This window comes from Podarcis tiliguerta, assembly GCF_965153285.1.
Source record: "Podarcis tiliguerta genome assembly, chromosome: 4".
Classification (NCBI taxonomy): Eukaryota; Metazoa; Chordata; class Lepidosauria; order Squamata; family Lacertidae; genus Podarcis; species Podarcis tiliguerta.
Window position 1 is genome coordinate 58,673,915 of NC_139537.1, and position 25,665 is coordinate 58,699,579.

Sequence of the window (25,665 nt, forward strand, 5' to 3'; positions counted from 1 at the left end):
GCACTCATTGGCCAGTTGGGCCCACTTCCTGGGGAACATCCACATTTTAGCCGCTGACATTGGCCGGCTTCACAGCTAGTTGCCTGATCACTGGTGTGACCGAGGCCTAGTTGCGATACCGCCCACCTTAGAGGAGTGTGCTTTTAAAGTTCAGTGCTGTGGCGTAGTTAGACTCCAAGCTTTTCTGATATTGAAAGACAAAGTCCTTGAAATGTGACGCTGGCTTTATTAGAGAGCCAGTGCAGTGGAGACTACATGCTGTAGATAGAGGACAGTGGTGGACCTTAGGGTCTCAGATTTCAACATCGCCTTGCATGATGCCAAAACGCTCACCTCTTGCCTTCCATTTTACCTCACAGTTGTGGTGCTCCCAGCCCACAATTTAAATAATTAGCAAGTAAGCAATCCCTTTGTCAGTTTATTTCCCTGACCATGAGTTCTGTTGGATTTTTATCTGTTCTTGCAGCCATTCCTTTCTTACTAGCTTTGCTTGAACTGTTTTTTCTGAGCAAGATTTCTCAATGGGTAAAGCTTATAGATGTAGTGCAAGAAATGGGATCCTCTTTAGGGAGGGTCCTGGTTGCGCTCGGGACCCTGAGACACCCCCACACCCGGTTAGGATTGCTGGGTGTGTTACAGCCCTCTCCATTGGCCCTCCTTGATCGTATCAGGCCTTTTGGGCCAATCGTGGCAAGCTGCGCGATCATTGGGGGCTATAAAGCAGCAGCTTTATGCTGCCGAACACCCACCCTCCCGTCCCTTTGTGTAGGTTGTGCTGCTTTGGCCTTGCTTTGGACATTGGTTGGAATAGGGACCGGGTAGGAATTTTTCTGTTTGGCAAATTGGCAGTAGCCACTTGGTTTTCGCCTACCCCCCCCCCCCCAGCAATTGTCACAACTTTGTAAGGTTTGGTGGTTAGGTAATTGGCTTATTGAAATTTGGGGGAGGGGAGGTGCGGCCATCACCTGCCCCTCCAGGAATAGGGTATTCCGGTAAAGGAATCTGGGGGTCCTGGATCTCACCTGAAGTCCGCTTGAGGGGCTGGGGCCATGCCAGGACCACAGGAACCCCGGGGTGATCTTCGGTTGATCTTCATTAATGTTGCTCCCTCGTTTGGTGTTTACCCTTCAGACTACCAGCCAGAGAGGCAGGAGTCAGTTATAGTCTGTTGCCAAGGCCAATACCACTGTAATCAATAAAGTTGTGGCCTAAATTTTGCCCATTAACTTAAACCAAAATTATGTGTCAGTGTGCAGTTATTTTGGGGAAGGGATTGGGGGCCTCGAGGCGCAAACATTTGTGCCAGTTACAGGCTGATGAGCATGATGCTGTGCATATTGGCAGCTCAGTGCTGTGGCAGCCAGTAAGTGAGGTTTAAAGCACAACAGTGGCTTCTTGATGCTTTTGTTTTTAAAAAATCTGCCAAAACACTAGAAGAAGCAACATAAATATTATGGCAATATTATTTTAATTAATAAGAATTAGAAGCAAAATTAGGTTCTGTTAAAACCCAAGAGAATGGAGTTATCTCAATTTCCACTTGTTAATCAGATATATGTCTCCAAACAATACCTGGGGTTCATTTGCAGGAGAACTGACATGAAAAATGATACATAAGCATATGAGGGGAAATCACTCCTTCAGGTAGATTCAATCAAGAGTGAAATGATATTATGTGCTAACATTTCCCACAGTGGTACAGAGCTAATAGAGCATGGGATATATGGACACAGAAGAAGTCAAGAGAGACAGAGAGATGATATGTGTATTTCCCACAACTTTGTAGATTATAATGTTAGCAATGGTATGTTTGTGCAACCTTGGAAATTAAAAATGCATACAAGTAAACAAGACGTGTACATGCTTCCCCTCAATACATGCTACACTATTTGAGGAGCTTACATTAAAGTATATAAAAACCTTTATGGATTGATGCTGAGAATACATTTTGGAATGTATTCCTTAAAGTATAACCAGCAATGTTTGTAGGTGTGTTTAGTAAACTGTTATGATCAAAGTATCACAACTATGTATAACACTCATATTTTTAAACATTAATGATACTTTAATTTTTATTAGGCTTTGACATCAACCCCCCCAATGAATTTGTTTAAATTTATTAGTTGAAGCTCCCTATCCATGGACTGATTCACCTTTAATTGTTTTATTATGTCAGAAATGTCATTTTTATCTTCTTATTTTCTTAATATCTTCTCTCAGCTAGCAGAATCTATCATGACATCTGATTTCCAACGGGTAAGCTGCTGTCAACCTGACCCCATTAGTTGACATTTTACCATATGCTCACAAATAGTGTGAACATTACCCTTTTCCTTTCTAGTCTCCTTCTGCTCTGTGTTTGTGTTTGACTAGATAGTGCTGAAGGTGACTTCTGAGATTAATCAGTATGATGCTACTGACAATCACATATAATGCTTAAAGAGATAAGGTTCATCAGTATGTAAGGAGGGGTGGAATAAATAGATTCCTAGTAACCTTTTTAGAACTATATAATTATATAAAAGAGATCAGGCTCACTTTAATGGAGTACACTGGATTGCGGAGAATCTGGCTTGCTAGAAAACATAGATTTAGTTCAATGATTTATCCACAATATTTCCTGTAATTAACGTCAGCCTCACCTATTTCCTCATATGGACTTTGTGGAATATCCTTTTTTTTTTTTCAGGAAATATAAAATTCCTCCAATCTGGGATACATTATAGTGGCATATTGTTGCCATCACAAAAATCACACAGTTCCTTACCTGCCTTTCCACTCTCTGATGTTTTTCAAGTGAGTTCATTCTTCATTAGGCATATAGGAAACAGTTTTCAGTTTGAGTCCTCCGCCAAGTTGCTTTCCTTAAGCCTCATGCTTTTAAATTTACACTGAAAAACCTCTCATTTGTTCTTCCTATTAAACTGCCCCTGTAACAATTTTATTGGCATTTGGATAAGTTATCTCAGTTTTATGGTGCATCTCCATTGCTTTTATACCCAGATAAATGTGTCCTGCATACATTGGGATTGCGATATCCTGTGTATTATCTCCCTCAGATCAAGGGGAGATGCCTTGCTCTGCATTCTGTTTTTCTTGTGATATTGAAAGAGAAACAGAGTAAGTTCTGTGTTCTGGAATTCCAGATATGCGAAGCCACTTCCTTGCTTTTCTGTTGCTAGGTAAAAACATGGAGGATCGGGCTATAAATGGCTAGTAGTGACTGTGTATTACCTTCAGTATTAGGAGTGGTATACCTCTGAATACTAGTCACTGTGGTACCTGAGAGGGAAGATCATGCTGTGGAGATCATGTGCTGCATTCCGGCTTCCATAAGCATCTTATCCACTGTGAGAACAGGATGCTGAACTTTGGTTTGATCCAGCAGGGCTGTTACGTTCATTCAAAATTGCTGTAATAAGATTGGTGCATCTGCTGACAATTTTATCATTTCTGTTTTTATATATTGTTTGTGTAGGATTTGAAAACTTTACTAGAAGTATTTTTGTGGAAAGGTGGACAATTTCTGAAATTAACCCCCAGGGGTTGTGGTGGAAGCAGGTCATATCTAATAACTGCAGACCACATATGCAAAAGATTTCATTCCAAACTAGTTGCACATTTCTGCCCATTTATTTAAAAAATATGTGTACGGCACAATTCATCCAAACACATCCAAGGCAATGTTAAATGGGCATGAATAAATCTGTCATGCCAAATACAACAAAACAAAACGAAGCAATAAAACATTGACATTCATAATAAATTAGCAAAATAAAACTTTAAAACTATAATGCACGACTACTTAAAACACCTGGGCAAATAAAAAAATATTTCAACATGCTGCACAATATGATCATCATGTCAGCACATTCCAGAGTGGGTGTGCCATCACAGAAAAGGCCCTCTCTTTTGTAGCTGTTATTTAATAAATAATAAAAATAATACCGTACCTCTAGGAAGGTACAATCCACAACTAATAAATGTTGTGGAAGCAGCATGGGTCATGCAGTCTGTAAGGCAGCTGGAAAAGGCACCTTCTTTGCCCTACCGTCGCCATGTCTTCAGTTCAAAAGCTCTGAACCAAGACCCAGCGAGCTGCCATGCTATGTATCAAGGAACTGCACAGTTCTTTCTCTCTGCCGTCATCAATATCAAGACAGAAGATAGGTCATTTAACGGTCAGTCTGTTTAGTTTTCACTAAGCATGTAACTTCTGATTACATAAGGATCAGAGTTCTCCAGCACATCTAGAAGTCCAGCAGCCAGCCAGTGTCCATGAGGTGATAACATGTGACATGGTGGCCTCTTGATTCTGCAGCCTGTCACATACATTTGCACAGAAGCAGAGGGCTTTCTCAATCTATCTGAGACAGAGGTAATATCATGATCTACTTACCATTGTAAAAGCACCCACAAGGTTCTTTCTGCTTAATAGAATCTCATCGTTCCACAGCATCAACCCCCATTTGAATTCCAAAAATGAACTGTTCTCTGAAGTGACGCTTTGGATGCACATCCCCATCAAAACCACCTACAGGCAGCCTGGTTGTCATATTAGAATAATAAGTCTGCTTCCTCGCATGGCTTCCAAGTGCCCACTTTTTATTGGAAGACAGTAAACTTGGCTGCTTCGGAATTATGTAATATGAAAGATGATATTTCAGATAGATAGCTTATAGGGCCTGAAGATGCTGTTATGTGGATACAGCTGTAAATCATTTTTTTTTTTCCTTGTAAGAATTAACTGAAGCTTAGAGAGGAAAAGTGTTTCCTGTTACTATTTTTGTTTTACAGAGCCATATTCGTTTAGTACTGCTGCTGGATAACTAATTGCTCCATTTTTTCCCAATTTTGTTAAAGGATATAGTTTCTATTTATAATGATTTCCTGGAGGGAGAATTGTATCTAATGAAATGGAACTTTGTGCTGACTAAAAAAAAAATGTTTCTTATGAAAAAGAAACTTAATGGCTTGAAATCAGTAAAATACTGTATTTTGTAATTTAATTCTGAAATAATTTGCATATGTAAATGAAGCTTCTTTCCTCTCAAACACATTTTGCTCAGTGCAAAGAAAACAAAAACAAACAATCTAGTTAACAATTTAACCATGCATTTTTTTGTTATGCAGGTGCAATGTAGTAGGTGTGGTATATCTACATTTCCTTATATTGTTTAGATGTAATCTAAAGATTTAATTGTAGTCTTTACAAAGGCATACATATAATGTACCAGCTTTACATAATCAGCCAGCATATCAGAATACTAATAACCTCTACTTCCTTGCTGAAAAATTCTGTCCACTGATGCAACTTTAAACAATTTTCAATAAGTTACGTGTCGAGGTCCCCAGGGCCACCCCAATAACTCACACATCCCACAGAATTTTTTGTTTAAGATTTTTGGCATAATTTTGGCCACAACTGTATTGAAATACAAATTTGTGAGTGGTTGCTTAGGCATTGGTTGTGACTATCTGCCCCCACCATGGGGGACAGACTGACATTCCGCACAATGCGAAAGTCAGAATAGGGGAATACACTTGGGGGTTACGCGGAGCAGGGAAGCTGCCCTCACCCCAAATGCAACCAGGAGCTCATTGCTATGGCCCGAACGCCCTTGACAGAGTGGACAAGCAATAGTTAGCCCCCAATTCCTTTAACGGAATCCCTTGCTGCAGCAGCATTAGAGGGGCAGGCACTCAACCTACCAAGGGCAGGCACTCAACCACTTCCCCTCAACCAACCAAACCATAAACCAATGCCTAACCACAACCTTACAAGTTGTGACAATTTGCTACGCAGTAGGCAAAAACCAAATGGCCCCAGCCAATCAGCCAGATGGACAAAATTCCTACCAGGCCCCTGCCCCAAGAGCAGAGGACCCCATGACAGGCATAGCAAAGTCAAAGCGAACAACCCTAATTCTAGGGAGGGGGGGACGGGCAATCCGATGCATGGTTGAAAAGAGGAAGCCCTAGCCTCGTGCAAGGAGTTTTAGCATTTCTGGCTGTCAATCAACAAATGGCAACATTAACTTCTTCCCAACAACAAGGGAAGCCCCAATCGCATCAGTGGCCAACGAACAATTAGCCCGCCCCCATCTTTGGAGTGTCCTGGCGGCCCCCATCGCAACACGTGCTCTCCATGAAGGAGAACACGCTTTATCATTCCAATCAGTTTTTATTTTATATTGGAATGCAGTTTAGTACTTTCTTCAAGCACCTTTAAATTAGATATTTGTTATGTAAGATAACACTAATGGACCACTATTAATAACTTATACAGTAGAAGTGGGAATCAGTAGGCTCATGAACTGCTGGAGCCTGCCTTCTTACTCTTGGTGGTGTCTAAGTGACTAAACTTTGGAAAGATGCAGATCTACAGGTCTGGTGGGGTATGGGATGATGGAAAAGACATCCCTGCTTGTGTACCATATGTTGAAGACAGCTGTGATGAGTAGCACGTGGGGTGGAAGACAGTCTTCATCAGTTTACTCTCAAAATAACAGATGCATCTTGTTTTCATCTGATGGCATCAGTGGTAAAATGAGATTTTGTCAGGACCTGTCAGCTCCCAGAGCCTGAATCAGATGGGACCTCATTGGAAAAGAAAGGGATCCTCCTGTGGGAAACAAGGAGTTGGCTGCTCCTCTCACCTTTGGCTTCTGTAGATGATACATTTTTTAAAAAATAAATGAATACAGAAAATTGAAGACTAACTGAAGTAGCTGTGCTGCATTATAGAATTCTAGTTTATCCTTTGCTTATATGTCGGCTTGCAGAACAACTTTGTAGATTGCATTGGCCCACAACCACTTAGTCTTTTATTTCAACAGATAACTAAAGGCAATTCAGATAAGTCCAGTATTCCATATCTACAAGTCCAGTTATTTTTGGAATTATTCACATTCTTTTTTCCTTAGCTGATTCACATTATTCACATTCAGTTGCTGACTTCAGCAATTTGTTCCATATCTCAACCACACTTTTGTGTAAAGAATCTATAAAAGTTAGGAACCTGAAAATTAGATTTCCCTTGAACAGTCACTAACCACAAATATGGAAAATGTCTTAAAAGTCAGTGGCATTAGTTTTACATTTCAAAAAAGTGTTTGCTGTTGGTTCATATCATTTCACCTGGCATTTGGGAAAACCAGTTTACTTAAATGCAAAGGTTGTGAAAGTGACAGTGACCAGGACAAAAGAAAGAAGGAAGGAAAGGAAATATATTTCTTCAAAATGAATTTTAAAGATTGTGTACAACTTCTACTCTAACAGTGTTTGAATAGACAATGATGATAACTCTACTATTTCTAGTATACTCTATAGATGTAAAGAAATCAATATTTGAACACCATAGCATCTGTTTTAAGGGGAGAAAGCAATGCCCCTGTTAGATACCTTAGTAATGAGTCCATAAAACCAATCGGCTTATCCTTCTCTTCTAATTCTTAGGAGCAATAGAGAAGGAATCCATTGTGAACGAACCTTTACACAGAATTCGACAGCTCTAACCTGACTGAATTTGGCCATCGTCATGGCTAATTTTAATTGTGCATTGTGCCCAGTTGTTTTTCATCACATTCTCATTTAAGAACTGATTGGTTTACTGCTATGCTTAGTGCTCACCAGAGTTTTGGTTTCAAGTGATTGGCCATTTTGCTAACGTACTTGGTACTGGGCTGTTGTGTATCCTTCCTTGTTCTGTGGAATTGGCTTAATCCCAGAACATTTTGCTCAATAAGTCAAGACATTGACACACACATATATATTATAATTATCTATTGTACTTATATATAGGTATTCCGGGCCACAGCACTGCAAACCAGTGGTTACTGGGGGAGGGGATTGGTATACTGTAAGAGAGACATGATACCCTGCCTGGGATTGAAAGAGCCACAACTTTTGTTGATTACAAATATAAATTAGATTTGGCATAGGCATTGCCTATGTATACTGAATCAGCTCGCCTGATAACTCCATTAGTGTTTTTCCTGGTGAAAGAATTCCTCACATTGACACAGATCTAATGTGGAAATATCATCAGGACACCATTCAGGGATGTTCTATGGCCTACCTTAGTCATCTTCCTGGGGTAAAGGTAAAGGGACTCCTGACCATTAGGTCCAGTCGTGACCGACTCTGGGGTTGCGGTGCTCATCTTGCTTTATTGGCCAAGGGAGCCAGCGTACAGCTTCCGGGTCATGCTGGCCTTCCTGGGGTACCTGAGTTTTATCCTGGATTTGGGGGTTGTGGCACCCCCACCCCCCAGCTTTAGACTAAGGATCCAACCCAATGCCTTTTTCTGCTACATGAGCCCAACCCTCCCAGCTGGCTTGCTGCCAAACCGTTCACATCTGCAATCTCATAGGCCGCAGTAAATGTTCATCAGCCAAGCCCCACTGCCTGCAGGCAACAGGGGTAGATCATAAGGCCAATACAAGTTCATTTTGAAAGCGGTAATGGCAGGATGGCAAATAATCTACCCATTCAACCGAACCAGGATACTGTCTGAAATATTGACCTGTTCACCTTCTTTCAAGCAAGATTGATGCACTTCAACTCCAGTATGCCTCACCACTTCTGTCCAAAGTTGTGGCAATTGCTGTGAGGAAGACAAAACTCCCAAACAGGTCCAATACGTCCACAGGCAGTTTTCTCCCTGGCCCCGAATATGGCAACCAAATAATTCCACAGCAAGGCCATACATGAGCCTGCTTACCTCCAGGCTACCGTAGCACACATGTGGGATTATTTCTTTCTGACTGTGCTGTCTGCTGGAAGTGCACCTGGCTTTTATGCCTGGCTGGCAGACCCCACAGAATTCTGGCCCTGCCAGGTCCATCACCAGAATATCACCCACCAGGCCCTAATTGGCCTGATCAAATTTTAAATTTTGGTGAGCAATCCCACCAGCCCCCCACAGCTGGCCAGTGCCAAAGCTGACATCAACTATGGGGTCATTGCCTTTACAACCTCATTCCCCAGCAACTATGCCAGGCCACAATCACCACCTCTGTCTGAGTTACAGTATGCAGCCTTTTTGTTTAGATGAGAATTCAGTACACATTTTTACATGGATTTGAGTTTTGCTAGTGGTTGAATTGGTTTGCCACCAAAACTCACAGAAGTGACTACCGTCAATGACACTGTTGTGGTGCATTAGTTCTAGGAAACTGGTTATGCAAATGTATATAAACATGGTGTAACTATAAATATTTATTTGTGCTTTTATGCATATGTTTTGAATATAAACATGGCATATATATAAATACATATTTATGCTTTTAGGCAACACTACAAGACTTGGAACAAAGGCGCCCTCAGCTGGAAGAGTTAATAACAGCAGCACAGAATTTGAAAAATAAAACTAGCAATCAAGAGGCTCGAACAGTCATTACTGATCGAAGTAAGTAATGGATTTTCTATGCCTATTATTTTACGTCTGTAAGAATACTAGGCTGTATCCAAAAAATTAAAGTGAGCTTAAGGCCATTCACACAATAGGGCTTTCCTGACCTCTCTTATGTACTGCAGTACTCATTACCTCTGAAAACCCTCTTCTGGGAATTAGTGGATCCTCAGAAAAGACCTAGGCTTGCTGATCAGAAGGTCGGTGGTTTGAATCCCCGCGACGGGGTGAGCTCCCGTTGTTCGGTCCCTGCTCCTGCCAACCTAGCTGTTCGAAAGCACATCAAAGTGCAAGTAGATAAATAGGTACCGCTCCAGTGGGAAGGCAAACGGCATTTCTGTATGCTGCTCTGGTTCACCAGAAGCGGCTTAGACATGCTGGCCACATGTCCCGGAAGCTGTCTGCGGACAAACGCTGGCTCCCTTGGCCAGTAAACCGAGATGAGCACCGCAACCCCAGAGTCGTTCATGACTGGACTTAACGATCAAGGGTTCCTTTAGCTTTACCTTTACAGTGAGAGGACAAAAATCAGACAAAGGCAGCTTGTGCAAGCAGACATCCACTCACACGTCATTTTACCTAAATTTCAGCTAGGCCCCCATACCACAGTCCAGGTATCTCCTGAAAGTCCTGTTACCCCAGGAGAGGATTTTGGGGACAAAATCTGCCTAACTCAGGTTGTTTATATATCATATGTGTCTGTGACTCCCTATACCCATGTTTAATAAAATATATTGCAATTATGCATTCTAGTATTACTGATTACTCTTCCACATGCCAGACTTTTCTTATCCTTGCCATAACTACATCAAGTTGTTAACCTTAAAGAAGGTTGGTGGTTTAAGCCCACCCTGGGATGGCTGTGGGCAGGATTCTGCATTGCAAGGGGTTTGACTAAATGACACTTGGGGTCCCTTCCAAATCTACATTTATATATGGCTCTCTGAATAGGTAATTGGTGCTGGCTTCTGCTACCTGTATTAATATAACTGAGCATGCTGCACCTGTAGTTTGAAGTCAACACAGCTTGATTCCAGACTACAGCTGCCAGCTGCTGAGAGATTCATCAGAATTCACTTCTTGTCATTCAATAGTTCTGGAAGCTGCTTTGATTCCTTTCCTCTTGGGCTGCTTTTCTGACCAAAATCACTCCCAACAGCTTTACTGTCCATGAAGTAAGAAGGTCCCCATATTTTTTTTACCAGAGGACAGAAAGGAGGTTTGTGGGTGGATCATTTTGATGAACAAACTAACATAGGAGAAGTCATTGGCCTCTGTTCAATCATATACACAGCTCCACCTTCGCTGCATTTTATTTCTTTCTTTTTTAAGACTTCTCACACATCTGTGAGTCTCTCAACTAAGTTCTTAGTTCTATGCGTTGGTGCTATTACAGCACTGAAAATTATGCAACTTACTTAAAAGAGCATATTAAATAGAAATTAGGTTACGCTATTTTGTTGATTTTCTTGTAGTTAATATACTATCATCAAAAAGGGTGTGTTTTCCAAATAATTTAATGGCTGCATTTTAGTTAGAATTGAAAATCCATACTGCTGTAACTTTCTGCCACTCAAATTTAGTGAAATAGTCTCCAAGTATGTGATTGTTGGAGGCCTTAGCTGATGAAAGTTCTTCTGGAGTTAGCTATTATTCTTTGCCATGCATTGATTTCAAATCAGCACTCACAAGAGTAATCAGTCTACTTGAGAAGCATAATGAAATCATATGATAACTATGTGAGTGTGACACTTTTAAAGGAAAAGGCTACTACATTTATCTAAATGATGCTATAATTGAGATTTGTGGGTTATTTTTCTTAATATGTTGCAAAGGTTGTCACTGGAAGTATTTATTAAACATGGAAAACAAATTAAATAAATACACATTATTCACCAGAACTGCATTCCCTATATGAGAGTGGTTGATCTCAGTCACAAAGTTCTAATGTACAAAATAAATCTTAGCAAACTGATATGATCTTCTACTCTTTTTGATAAGGTCTGTTTAGCTAGACCATTGCACATATCTGCAAAAAGCATAGGCTGTGTAATTTCTCTCAGTTAAGACCCCTGCACATATGTGAAATTGTGTAAAGTGGGGATCACCCTCTAAACACCCCTTAAACACCCTCTGTGTCTCTCTTCAATTCATATCAAAAATACTGTATCCAAAAATATCCACAACTAGAATTGAAGCTCTGAGATCAGCAGGAGGCTGGAGGACATACAGGAAACTGGCTGTTGTGCTACAGAACACACCAGCTGTTAGCTGAGGAGGCTGAGCAGCATAAACAAAGCCACACTGCACCTCTGGTCTCTTTGGGGCTTCCTCCGCCCTCACTGACATCCTCGTCAGGCTCCGGGGAGGGTCTCCTCATGACCCACGAGGATTCTCCAGCTTTTTCCCGCCATTTCTGGGTTTGAATTTCATTACGTCCCAGCACTACATACATACGCAGTTGCAGGCGAGTCAGTCACACATAAGTGGGCAGGGAGGGGGGACTCCTGTACTGTGATTTTCTGCTCTTGATTTATTTGCATTTGTTAACCTTTTCGGTTTTGCAGTGCCTTTAAAAATAGAGTATTTGCTTTAAATATATCCAATCTCTAACACCAATTTATTTTTCCATTTTTCAATTCTGTAGACTCACCTTTTGAGTCTTTGTGTTCTTCTGAATCTTTGTTATTTTAATTTTGTTTTTAAGTTGTAATCATTCAACTTGTTTTTATTATTGCTTGTAAGCCGCTCAGAGCCCGGCCTTGGCTGGGGAGGGCGAGGTATAAATAAAAATTATTATTATTATTATTATTATTATTATTATTATTATTTGTTGCTTGTTAAATATGTACAAATTCTTTTGTTTTACATCTTTGTGCCTTTTCTCTTATTGCTCCATATTTATGGAGTTCATTGGGTGGTATTCAACAAAGGTTTACTTTGATTAGATCCATTGAAATTAATGAACATGATTTAGTTGGGTCCATTAATTTCATTAGACCTGCTGTGAGTAAAATTTAGTTGAATACCATCCAGTAATAGTGTATATTTGGTTAATTACGGTACGTTTATGCTTATGTGAACTAGCAGGTGATCGCTAGCTGGGCCACATCCCATACCTGCTTTAATAACTTTTTACACAAAACTCTGTAGTTTTCATCCAAATAGACCTAGCAATATATTACTAGCTAAAAAGAGCTTTGGCTCAAGTATACTGCAAAACATTTTAGGCTGTGTCTCAATCCAGAGCAATATAGTAATAAAAATACTTTTATTGAAAAACTTGCTGTCTGACAGCTTTATAGCAAAATCTTCAACCTATCATTCACTTACACAAAAGGATATATGAAACCACCACTGTGAATTACAGCATTGCTGTTGATCATGGTATCTTAATGAAATAAGCATCACCACTGTCACAGTGCTATCCATATCTCTTTCTCACAGGTTTGACAATTGAACATCAGAAAATATTTAAATGCAAACATATATAACCAAAGAAACAAAGGAAACTTGGACTTTATAGCTTTCACAGAACTTTAGACTATTGATGTAGTAATTCTGATAAATCTCCAATTCATGTTGGATTTGATTTAAAGTGTGTTTGTTTGTGTGTGTGTGTGTGTGTGTGTGTGTGTGTAAGACTATATACATATAAACTGGAAAGACTATACAGACTTTCAAATAAATGTGTTACACATAATCTGCAAATAATTACAATTATTCAAGTTCAGTTGTGCTTCATAGGAAATATTGTCATTCTGATTTGATTGCTCTAATTGATTACTTACATAATGCTTTATGCTAAAAAGCCTCAAAGCAATTTATGATATATATAATACAATAAACATTAAAAATGAAGTCGTATTTAAACAGGATATAATATTATTAAAATTGCACACTAAAACCTGGATTGAGTAACTGTAAGAATAATATCATTCAAGCTGCACGTAAGTCCGGTTAACTAAAAGCATTTATAACTAGCACTGAAATGTAAGTAAAGTTGGCGCTAGGCCTGGGACATTCCAAAGATGTTGGGGTATTATGGAAAAGGACTATTCTCTGCTCACCACTCTCTGTACTTCTGGGCAGGTTACACTGTTACACTGCACAGGGGGAATTCCAGGGAGAGTTAAAATGTACACCCTTTCTCTCCTTGATACACGCACACTGGTGCTGGACCATGGAGTCCGTCATCATGGGTATGTAAGCAAGGACGGAAGTTTATCCAGCTAAAGAAGAGTTACCCAATAGGGAAATGAGTGTGTGAAGTATCTCTGATCCTATACAAAATCCAGCCACTGAACGCACATTTCCCAAGGCTTGTTGGAGATGTGCATAATGGCTGGAGAATATACAAATTCAGCTGAGATATGCACATTCACTTACATCTGGGATTAGGGAAAATTGCTTTCCAAATCAGAGGGTTATCCTAGCATCTCTTTCTATTGGAGAAATTAAATACTGTCAGCACAATGAGCATGATAAATTCTAAAATCACTGCTTTATGATAAACTCTACTGTCACATTGTTACTGATAATGTAGCCACTGTCAGAGATATCTTATCTCAAACAGTGCTTTCTTTATCTCATTCCAGCCTTCTTCCCATTAAGTGATGATCTGAGTTAAGAAATGCATCACAATTATGTGTGATTAAACTTCATAATAGCCATAGTTTATCAAGCAGTAAAAATTATGTAACTGTAAATATGAAATTGCTCTCATGATAGCAATATGAACACACACATATACACTATATATTAATGTTGTAATCCAGAGTTTCCAAACTTTTCATGTTGGTGACACACTCTTTTTTGTGACACAGTAATTAAGTTTTACTAGCACACCGGAGGTTAAACTAACCCCTTTCCAGCCCCAGGAGAAGCGTGGGTAGACTTCACGCGACACACCTACACACTGTAGCAGACACACTAACGTGTTGCGACCCACAGTTTGGAAAGCTATGTTGTAATCAATGAAGTGAGTCAGGCTATGCTGCACTTTGTTATTGGAGGTGTATTAAGAAAATTCTCACTTACTGCATTACTTTTGAATCTGCTCTTCCTGCCCGACCCAATACAGGATCATTATGATAATAATAAATTAATTTCCCTTCTTTGGGGTGACCTTAGTGTCCAAAACTAAAATTATTTTATTTTATTAAAAACAAGTTATTTAAGAGATTGTTGCTGTTCATTGTTGTATTCTAGCCTGGAGCCCATCTAATAAGGACTAGCCAAGCACATCAAGAGTCAAGAATGGGATGTATGTAGTCAGGACAAGGACCAACTCACTTTGAGGTTGGTTAGAAGGGTGGGCTGAGAGTTTAAAATATCACTCCAGCAATAGTAAGGAACTAATGGGGAGCTTTAACTTCTTTTTTAAAAGAAAGAAAGATTTCTGTAAACTGTTTTAGGACAACCACTGCGTGTCAAAACATTTAATAATACAGTTGTACCTTGTACCTTGTATCTCGAATGCTGCGCCTTGGTTGTCAAATGTTTTTGGAACTTGAACGGACTTCCGGAACAGATTCCATTCGACAACCAAGGTACAACTGTAAAAACAAAATATGTGGTTATATATTTTACCTTTTTATTCACAAATCCAGGGGCCATTCTCATTTTCCATTATTGTGGTGCCCAATTTAAAAATGATGGTTGAAAGCAATTTAAGTGACTAATCAGGAATCAGAATTGATGGCCCCTAATCCATTCTGAACACTTTATCTGTTGTAAAACATTTACTTTTCATATAAAAGGTGCATGTTAAAGTTAGCAGATGCTAATCTAAATGTTATGACAAGTGAGGAAATATTTCAGCTCTGCAGTCAGTCCTTTAAAGGGCAAAGCTTATTCTAGTTTGCCAAAGAGATTTGTCTTGTGATGTAAATATTTCCATGTTGTGAGTGATAAACAGTACCAGGTGTCATCTCTGACATGTTCTCCATCACTTTGCTCTCATAGGTGCATTCTAGACTGTGTTTTTTTCATGTGAATTGTTGTACATTAAAAAATTGCTCATTAAATCTTAAATGATAAAACCATTAATTTCCTAAAGATCAGATTTTGAAAAGGCAGGCACATCTTAACAGTGCCTGATTCTGTAAGTTTGTATGCCATCAAATGGCGGCATACAAATGATGGCTTTTCAGAGAGTGTTCCAACACAATGTGAGATGTTTTAAACGGTTTTATAATTTTGTGTGTGTGTGTGTGTGATTTATTTAGCAAAAGAAGTGTATGTGAGGCTTTTCTAACTTTCCAAAGTGACATAAAAGACCATTTGTTTCTCTCTGCCCTCTCTGCTGAAAGACCATCATCAGATATTGTTTACCTAAAAAGGGATAGCCAACATGCTGCTTTGCAGATGTTTGGGGCTACAACTACCATAAGTCCCAGCCAGCATCAACAGTGGCCATGGCTAATGAGAATTCTTTTCCACAACATCTGGATAGCACCCCATTGCTTGCTTACTTTAATGACTCTCATAGCAGAATTCTAAGAACATGAACAATATTTAAGATTATGCATTTTTTATTATATTTTGCACAACATCTTGGAAAGCAATTAATAAATAACTATATACACAGAAAATATTCTATGCACATATCTTCACAGGTTACCTGTGAAAAACCCAGTTAGAGGGTTAGCTGTGGAATCTTGTATTACTAATCTAGGAAAGCAAGAGGAAATGTATGGCCTTTATATGTTTTCAGATAACACTTAAGGGCTGCTTCAAATGTCATAGAATGCCCTTATTTTTATTCATTTGATATGTTGTGAGCCAGTTTGTGTACACTTTTCTGGGGAAATGGCAAACAAATAAGCAGACAATGATGATGACAATGAAACATGATAGTCTACAGAACCTGGATGCCATTTTTTAGTCTTCATGTTTTATGCATAGGAATTTTGCCATATTTGAAGTAATCATAAGATTTTCACCTTAGTAAGATCTAAGAGACAAGGAAAACTTTTATAAGTTTTTTCTGAAAGTATCAGAAAAAGAGAAAAAGATGAGGAAGACAGTAGCTGGAATACATTATTCATTCTTATCAGCAGATATGGTGCTAGAACTATCAGGAAATATAGTGTAAATACGGATGTGTGACAGTCAGGAATGGGGGTTGTAGCATTGAAAAATCCAAAATTGTTGGCTTTATGCTTCATTAGGTAGGTAATGTATTTCACACATTTCTAGCTTTAAACTGCAAAGCTGACCATAATATTTTTGCATCAGTAAGTATAAAAGTGTTTTAAGTGCCCCAGTAGAGTTGCTTTATTTTAATAATGCTAATAATGTTCTGTTTATGTTCAGAGAAAATGGAACGCCATTTTATTATTTCCATGTCCCATTTCTAAATGCACTACTGGAGAAAGATTCCCTTTAAATATGTTTTGTTGGAATGATTATTAAAAGTTCCTTCATCCATGAACAGCAGCTAAATTCCTAATTAGAAACTCTGTTCCCTCAGACAGCTTGTTTAAGAATTCAGTCAAAGTTCAAGCATAAGTATGAGCGGAACACTGGACTAAGAATAAATAATTACATACATCATCACCTTTAGTTAATAACCGCAGTATGAAAAATGGGCAAAAATTAATGAGTTGTTTCCTTAACATTCTTCAAAATATTTTGAGAAGGGGGAGATTAGATCTTTCAATACCTTGCTGATCTTTGCTATTTAATTCAGCTACAGTTCTTTACCTGATGTGCTAGATTATTCTAAAACCTAAATATGTTGGTAAGACTCTCTATAGCTACTTTAGAATACTCATGGGTTTTTGAAGGACCCCTTGGGGGATTTCATTTTTTCAACTCTAAGGTGCCTGTGCTATATAAAGAGCAAAAATGTAAGGCATCACCGATGAATAGAGAAAACCTACCAGGTGGCCCAGTGTGAGAAAAAGCAAAATAAAGTAGTATTATTTAGTGACAGAATTTAATAAATCAAAAGCCTTGAGAAAGGTTTTAAAAAAGCATAGTTGGCACACAGCATTCTTCTTAACAAACTGTTTCTTAACACCAAATGAGGGCCTGCGCTCTCACTGAAGCAGAAAACCCCCACAAATTCTAAACCAGCTTAGACCCACAAGGACTGAACTTTATTTTGTGCTTAAACAATATTTACAATTGAGCTTAATTGGATATAAAGAAATCACAGTTTCTTTTTGAAACAAGTGTTATGTAGCATCCTGCGCTCAAGGATGACATTTATTCATTTATTTTATTAAATTTATATTTCACTTGATTATGGTTTTTTTAAAAAAAATCAGAGCTAGTTACAGTCTCCTTTAAAACAAAACAAAAAAATTGGCTTTTTTGTGAATGGCATTAAAAAAAACCATAAGATTTTCTGGGTGCTAAGAATGAGAAAATGTTTCCACTTTAGAATGGGAAACATACTTCATATACTTGCAAAGGAGTTGAAAATTGAAAAGTTGGGGTAAATGGAAGAAATATTGAGGGCAAAAATCACATTAAAAGGATTAATGCTGATAAATTTGAATCAGAGTTAATGTACTTCTGGCCCAAATGATGGCAGAATGATATGCAGGTTATGCACCACAAACTGTTTTTTACATTTTTCTTTTATAATCTGAAATGTTCTAGCTCTTGATAAATGTGCATATATTTAAATAATGCCAACTGTAATAATATTTATATAGTGCACTTCCAGCTTGGTATTAAAACCAAATTTAAAATCCCATATTAAACCATTTTTAAACTAGCAACATAGAAAGGAAAGCAACAGTTTAATATCCTTACAAATATAAGTAATATATTACATTTTGTATTACAAAATGGAACTTGAAAAGAATAAAACACCTCCTTTTCTGCTCGTTTTGTACGGTAGTATTCTCCCTCCCTCCATTTTGATTCTTTGTGTCTAAAAAAGTCAGTGTTACAAGGCTGTAACAAGGAGAGCTTGCTGGGATAGATAAATAAATAAACAAACAAACACCCCCCCCCACCATCACAAAAAACTAGTAAAACTTGCAGAAGGTTTGTGCAAAGGATAACTTGTTATCTTTTACCCTAAACTATGCTAAGATCTCCCTGGAAAAGACCCTGATGTTAGGAAAGATGGAGGGCACAAGGAGAAGGGGACGACAGACAACGAGATGGTTGGATAGTGTTCTCGAAGCTACCAACATGTGTTTGACCAAACTGCGGGAGGCAGTGGAAGACAGAAGTGTCTGGCGTGCTCTGGTCCATGGGGTCACGAAGAGTCGGACACGACTAAACAACAAAAACAAATGCTAAGAGCTTGGGCTGACAGTTTTCCAAGAATCAATTGGCTGGACTGTTTTTCAAACAGAGGCTGGTAGTTGTTAGTGGTTATTACCAGCTTTGATTGGTCAGACAGCCACTGTTGTTCCTGGATTGGGATAGTTTGAATATTTCATTGGTAACCTCATCAATTCACTCTCCTTGGGGCTACCCTCAGGGTTGGTCCAGAAGTTTCAAGTTTGCAGAATGCAGGTTGCAGAAACTAGGTAGCTTGTGGGGACAAATTACAGCCAGCATTTAATACCCTGCTTGCAGGATTTGCACTGGCTGCCAATATGCTACTGGGCGAAGTTCAATGTGTTGGTACATATAAGGGCCTCTATAGCTCAGGACCAGGTTACTTGAGAAGACTGTCTTATCCATTTTATGCTCAGCAGATTTCTGTGGTCTGTGAAAGAGTTTCTCCTGCAAGTTCCAAAGATCTCAGAAGCCTGTTTTGCAGTAACTCTGAGAAAGACTTTTAGCGTGGCTGCTCCTGTTGAGATATGACAGTCACCCACTATCTGCTTTTTCTAGAAAACAGCAAAGACATTGTGTTTGTTTGTTTGTTTTGCTTTTTTATTGTACATTGCCTTGAAGTGATTGATCACATCACAGCTAATAAATTAACAAGAAAAATAGTAATCACAACAATTTGATATTTTGCTTGGGTTCTTTCCTTGTGGAACTCAGGTGAATATTGGAGAAGGAAGCTAGCCCAAAAATTGTGGCTAGATCAGAGTGGCATAATTGATAGTATTAATTAAGGTGTTAGAATATTTTTAAGTAATAAAATCTGCCTTGGCACAAGCACCACTAGTTATAGCTCCACTTTCAAATAATATTCATTTACCCTTTAGATCTAACCTATTAAATGTGTTTATTGATTTTGCTCATAAATCCATTTTGCTCGAGAAAGAATAGTGCAGATAGTTGGCATCAGTCTTTTCATTTTACCTGTGAAGAGAATTGTATTTAGCTTATCCATAAATGAACTATGGCAAAACAGAAACGTGATAAAAATAGGTCTCAAGTTAGTGCCTTTACTTGCTGATCTTGTCCTTTTCTGACTGCTGAATCAATGGTAAACATGTTGCAACACAGTTATCCAATGTTTGGCTTTTAAATGTAATTTGCTCCAGTGTCAGTACTTCCTGACTAAACTGATGAGGCACCTCAGGAGGATGCAAAATAAATTGAATAGCAACTTTGAAATTGGCAAACCTCCTCGACTAAAGTGAATCTGAATGTGCTGGTAGCTGGAGCAGCTCCAGTCTTTCAACCTGTGGCATTACAGCAAATTTGGCCTTAAAATCTTCAACTTTATAAAAGTATATAGATGTAATGCTATTACTGAGCAGATCCTATCGCTATGTCTTTAATTATTTTATTAACTTTCCTTAGCTTTCATACAAACAAGAATGGAATCAGCTTGGAGGAACATAGGGAGGAAGAGGTGGGGAGCAGAAAAACACCTCCGGGTTGCATTAGAATTGAAGTCTACACCCAGTGACTTTAGCATCACATATGATTTATACATATGGGTCATTAAAGGGTGCCCAGGTGTTCTCACGAGCACTTTTGTGTTGCTGCCAATGATAGGCAGCAGATCATATTGTTGCTTGTAAATGAAAATGATCACAGCTGCTTTGTTTGTTTGTTTGTTTGATTGATTGATATTTTCATCCTGCCCTTCCTTCAAGGAGGTCATAGAGACTTGCAAGTATCATCCCCCTGACTCATTTTATCCTTACAACCTGTGAAGTTAGGCTGACAAAGTGGCCCAAGGTAACACAGTGAGTTTCATGGCTAAATGCAGATTTCAACATGGATCTCCCTGTTCTTACTTCACCACCCTAACTGTAAACCACACTGGCTATAATGCAACAACTCAGTGGCTCAAATCATTACTCATCTATCCCATTGGACTGTATTACCTTCAGTTCTCATGAGGAATGCTTTATCTGGAAAAGAGTAAGAAAGACACTATTAATTTCCTGTTTCCTTTTCTAAAGCTAGAAAGTATCCTTTCTGGAGCAATGGATTTGTACAGTTGGCACCTTTTTATTCTTGTTTTTTTCAGAGTTCTGTATAATGTTCATAGGAAAGAGCTCTTCATGCTCTCAAATAAGGGTCACTGGCTAGCGAAAGAACTCATTTTTCCCTCCACTGAATACCATATGTTCATTGTAATGTTTGAGGTTTTATGAGGCTAAGCCATAACCCTAGCCAGGGCTCTAAGTCAGGCTGCAAAAATTCTTCTCTACCATTTTCCTGCTATTGAGCTCACATCCATAGAAAATGTTTTAAAGCAATGTTCTTTTTTTACAAACTGTTTGCCCTCTAATAGTGGAGGTCAGGCAAGCAAGGGAAATGTTTCATAAACTGATAAATCCCTTTACACACAACTCAGCTTTGTGAATAAGGCGTTAGGAATACTTAAACATCCATCTTCAAAGAAACACTTAAAATGACTGCTAATAAGCTATAAAAGATTTTGCAGACTTTATCCTGTACATATGCTGCCATTTTTGCTTCGTAAGCAATGACCTGAACACCTGTAATATAGGGAATGATATCCTGTGCAATTACCATGTCCCTATTGTTGATCAGGTGCTATCCTAGATTGCATCCATTCCCTGAATGTGTATTGACACATGTATGTTTGGAACAGATTCTGAACTTTTTCCAGAATATGCTTGCTTCATACATACTTCACAGAAACATTACAAAGCATTCACTTTCTTTGCTTACAAAATAGTTAAGGATGGAAGATGAATAGATAATCAGTTTTGATCAGGTGTAAGGAATAACTTTATTTTCTAGTGCACTAATTAAGTATATTGTTTCCACACTTAGTTGAAAAGGATTGTCTTTTCTATTTCAAAAGCTATTCTCAGTTTCCATATTAAAAGGAAGTATAAATTTTCTGTAAAGATAATGTGATGAATAGATGTTTTATGTGTGATACTTTTGGATTACTTTGTAATAAATCAGTGATGCCTGAATTATATAAAAATCTCCTTTAACTCTTCTCTAACGAACCTTTACTGACTGATTGTATTGCATTTGTCATGCAAATTAGTGGAGAACTTGATCAGAGTGGTCAGATAATTTTTTTCCAAATAATTATTTCATTGGTTTTCCCTTGTATGTCACCAGTTGAAAAGATACAGAACCAGTGGGATGAAGTTCAGGGGCACCTTCAGAACCGAAGACAGCAATTACATGAAATGTTGAAAGATTCAACACAGTGGTTGGAAGCCAAGCAAGAAGCTGAGCAGGTTCTGGAATGTGCAAAAGCCAGGCTTGAATCATGGAAGGAGATTTCTTACACTGTAGAAGGCCTAAAGAAGCAGAACGCAGAACTCAAGGTACTAAATGAAAAAAGGGGGGAATGAAGAACTAATCTTTCTTTTTTAATGCTCAGAAACTGCTTCTGAATTCCACATAAGCAATTTAAGTTTGTGTTAATAGTTAAATCAAAGCCTTTTGTGCTTATTTTAATCGTTTATATGGAGAACTTGAATGATAAATACAACGATTAGTACTACAGATAATAGTAGATAGGGGGAAATGGTTATATTAGTGGAAAATAATTATATTATCATAGATTTTTAAAATTCTGATAATTGACAAAAGATGCCCGTTTTTCTATAAAATTTTCTACTTCTTGGTTATCCTCTTTGGTAAGTAGGTTTTGTGATCAAATCAATTTCCAAGACCTTCTGTATTCACTCCTTTAATGTTAGGATCCACTTTTCTTTCCAGAGTTGTGTTACATATTTTAGCACCGGTTAGTAGGCTAGTAGCAACATGCAAGTCTTTCTCTCTTAGCTCTGTTTTCAGTAAACAAAGAAATGCAGATTTGAGATTTCTTGATACGCAGTATCCCAAAATGCCTTGACTTATGTCAAGGATCCTGTTCCAAAAAGTCACTTTGTATGCATCTCCAAAGTAATAACCTTTGGTGGTTCGTTGTGCATCTACTCACACAGCTGCACCATGCAACAGCACAATCTTGCTTTATTAAACAGGTTATAAACAGGACTAACTCTGAGCCCAAGTTACAGAGAACTGAACTAGTAAAGGGCTGAAACACACGCAACGTAAATTCTACCTACTGAGTCATAGGAGCAGCAATGGTGGCAGTACCCTTTAACAATTTACACACCATAGATCACACCTAGAATATGTGGCTATTGTCCACTTTTGAATTCCTTCAACTCCCATTAATTCAGTCAATATATCATGTTTGATTTGTGAGGGGTGATGTACCATTGATATATGGATTTGAACAAATTTTCTTTCAGTCTCGTTATTATTAATGTTCTCAGAACACATTTGAACAACCAAGACCATTCTGCCTATGATATAGTAAGGTGTCAGTTTCCCAAATCCTTCGCTCATCTTCTTTTATATATGGGTTGTAACTGACTGTATGCAATGTCAGAAGTAATACATAATTTTTTCTAATTAGTTTTTTTGAGCTTGTACCAAGAAAAATATTTTCAAAGACTGAACATTGGCATCACTGTCCATGTTTAGTTGTTACATGCTATGTGTATAAGTTCAAAAAACCTGAACATTTGAGATCTTGCTTGACTAAATGCTTCTACTGCCTGCTAATATGAAATTACAGATCCATCTCTGAATGATTTACCAAGTTATAACATATTTTGCTGAGCCCAGATTTATGAGTTTCAAGTGGTAAGCAATTGATTCTCCGTAGGTTCATTTGTTTATATGGAGGTCAGTGGTAAAATAGCTGCTGAAAGTTTCTGATGAAAATTATTCCAAATTTTTAGCTCAGGGTTGGAGGATGAAAAACATTTTAGGACCTAGGTCTTCTTTGTCTGTTGTGTGGTTTATTATTATTATTCCACAACTTTTTCCCTGAAGGGGACTCTAGACAGCTTACATTTGCAGTGTTTTGAGGTTTATCAGTTCAAATAAATTAAACTATTAAATTAAATTCTCTTAATTGGGAATAATCCGTTTCTAGTTTGTTGAGTTCATTGAGTAGAAATAACATTTTGGGTTGAATAATAAATGTTGCTAGTGCTATCTTGCCTAGCTAGGGTAAGGAAAGAAACTTGCATTCCTCCAGACCGTTTATTTCCATTATATTTATTTTTTGTAGTTGTATTATTTTATTACTTGTAGTTCAGGATATAATCATATTCCAATATACTAGACTGAACATTGTAAATATGTTTCTTCCTCACCTGGTTCAGCCAGCCAGTCGAAGCTACACTGTGATACCATGATACATATTTTACTGGCTACTTTTTAGGGTGTCCTGTTGTGATTCTGTCATGTCACCAGGTTTTGTGACCCTACACCACTCCTCAAATGTGTCATTTGTTAAAAAAATTAAATTTTGCCACATGAACTTTCGCAGTGCCCTCAGAGGGTTGACCATAGGTCAATGCAGCCTTTGGCCTGAAAAAGGTTAGCCATCCCTACCTTACCGAGTGTAGTCTGGTTAAGATCAGTGATATAGGGTGTGTGTGGGTGTGTGTAGATAGAGAGATGAAGAGAGAGAGAGAAAGAAACACACTCATCTTTTTGAAGAAAATATCATTTTTCATTTGATTGTATGAATGAATGATTAAGTTGGGCAGTGCTGAAGTGCATAACAGCCTTCCAGTTCCATCCCTATATTTGATGCAGTAGGGTTTTGTTGTTGTTGTTGAAGCAGCATGAGTAGTTTCATTGTACACAGTATTCTTCATCAGTCAGATCTCCTATCACATAAAGACACATAAATTTCCTCATGATTCTGTTTTTTGAGCATCTTTCACTTTGTCCTGCATGTGTTGTGTGAACTACCACCTTCCCTTACTTCTTTGATATCACTTTACATTCTGTGATGCACTATGATGTTCAATTCTTCTGCCACCTTTGATTGCCTCTATCTTATCCAGGCAGTAGAACTGATTAATACTATAGGCTGTATCAGTGAAGGCAAATGAAATACTAAAGTGATCTTGACAGGAGCAAAGACTGGTTCCTCAGTTGGAGGAGAGCATAAAAGAGGCAAGTTTCAAAATGGTGCTTTAAAATCCTGGGAATTTTAGTAAAATAGTAAATTGCCCAGTGTGTTTCAGTGGAAACCTTCCTTTATGCACTGAAATAGCAAAGTAACAATATCAAATATTCACATTATCACTGATGTTTTTGAACTGGTGCTTTTGAACTGCCAACCTAGCAGTTCAAAAGCACGTCAGAGTGCAAGTAGATAAATAGGTACCGCTCCAGCAGGAGGGTAAACAGTGTTTCCGTGCACTGCTCTGCTTTCATCATACTGGCCACATGACCTGGAAAAACTGTCTGCGGACAGACGCCAGCTCCCTTGGCCAGTAAAGAGAGATGAGCACTGCAACCCCAGAGTTGTTCATGACTGGACTTAACTGTCAGGGGTCCTCTACCTTTACACACACACACACACACATATATATATATATATATATATATATATATATATATATGAGATACATAATTATTATGTATAGTCATAACACATTTTGGAGGTTTATAATAATAGATCTTATTCTAATTGCCCCTGGTAAACAAATTGCTATTTTTGCTGTCACCTGATTATCTTGATCTGCTAGAAGAATGGACACAGTAGCAATGATTGAGCAACCTGGCATGGACAGCAGTAGCAGGGTAATAACCTCACTCCTCATATCTTTATACAGAGTGTAGGCCAGAATCACATGAGCCACTAACTAAATCCTGCCATCACCACATGGATATAACTGTATTTCCAGTGGGATTTTTTGAAATCGATCCGGAAATCGTAGAGTTATAGAATTTAGAGTTGGAAGGGACCCCAAAGGTCCAAGCCCCTGCAATGCAGGAATCTCAACTAAAGCATCCATGGCAGGTCACCATTCAACTTCTGCCTAAAAGCTTCAATGAATGAGAGTTCACCACCTCCCAAGGGAATCTGTTGAACTGTTGAG

At 38.4% G+C, this 25,665-nt stretch overlaps 1 protein-coding gene across 23 annotated transcripts in view; it reads left to right on the forward strand.

The window, feature by feature from the left end:
• DMD (dystrophin) overlaps window positions 1-25,665 on the forward strand; it is a 984,302-nt gene that overhangs the window by 711,705 nt on the left and 246,932 nt on the right. For all 23 annotated transcript variants that reach the window (XM_083438913.1, XM_083438919.1, XM_083438923.1 and 20 more), the window contains 2 exons: window positions 9,295-9,412; window positions 21,854-22,065. In XM_083438913.1, coding sequence (XP_083295039.1) covers window positions 9,295-9,412; window positions 21,854-22,065 — 330 coding nt within the window. The remainder of the gene's footprint in view (window positions 1-9,294; window positions 9,413-21,853; window positions 22,066-25,665) is intronic.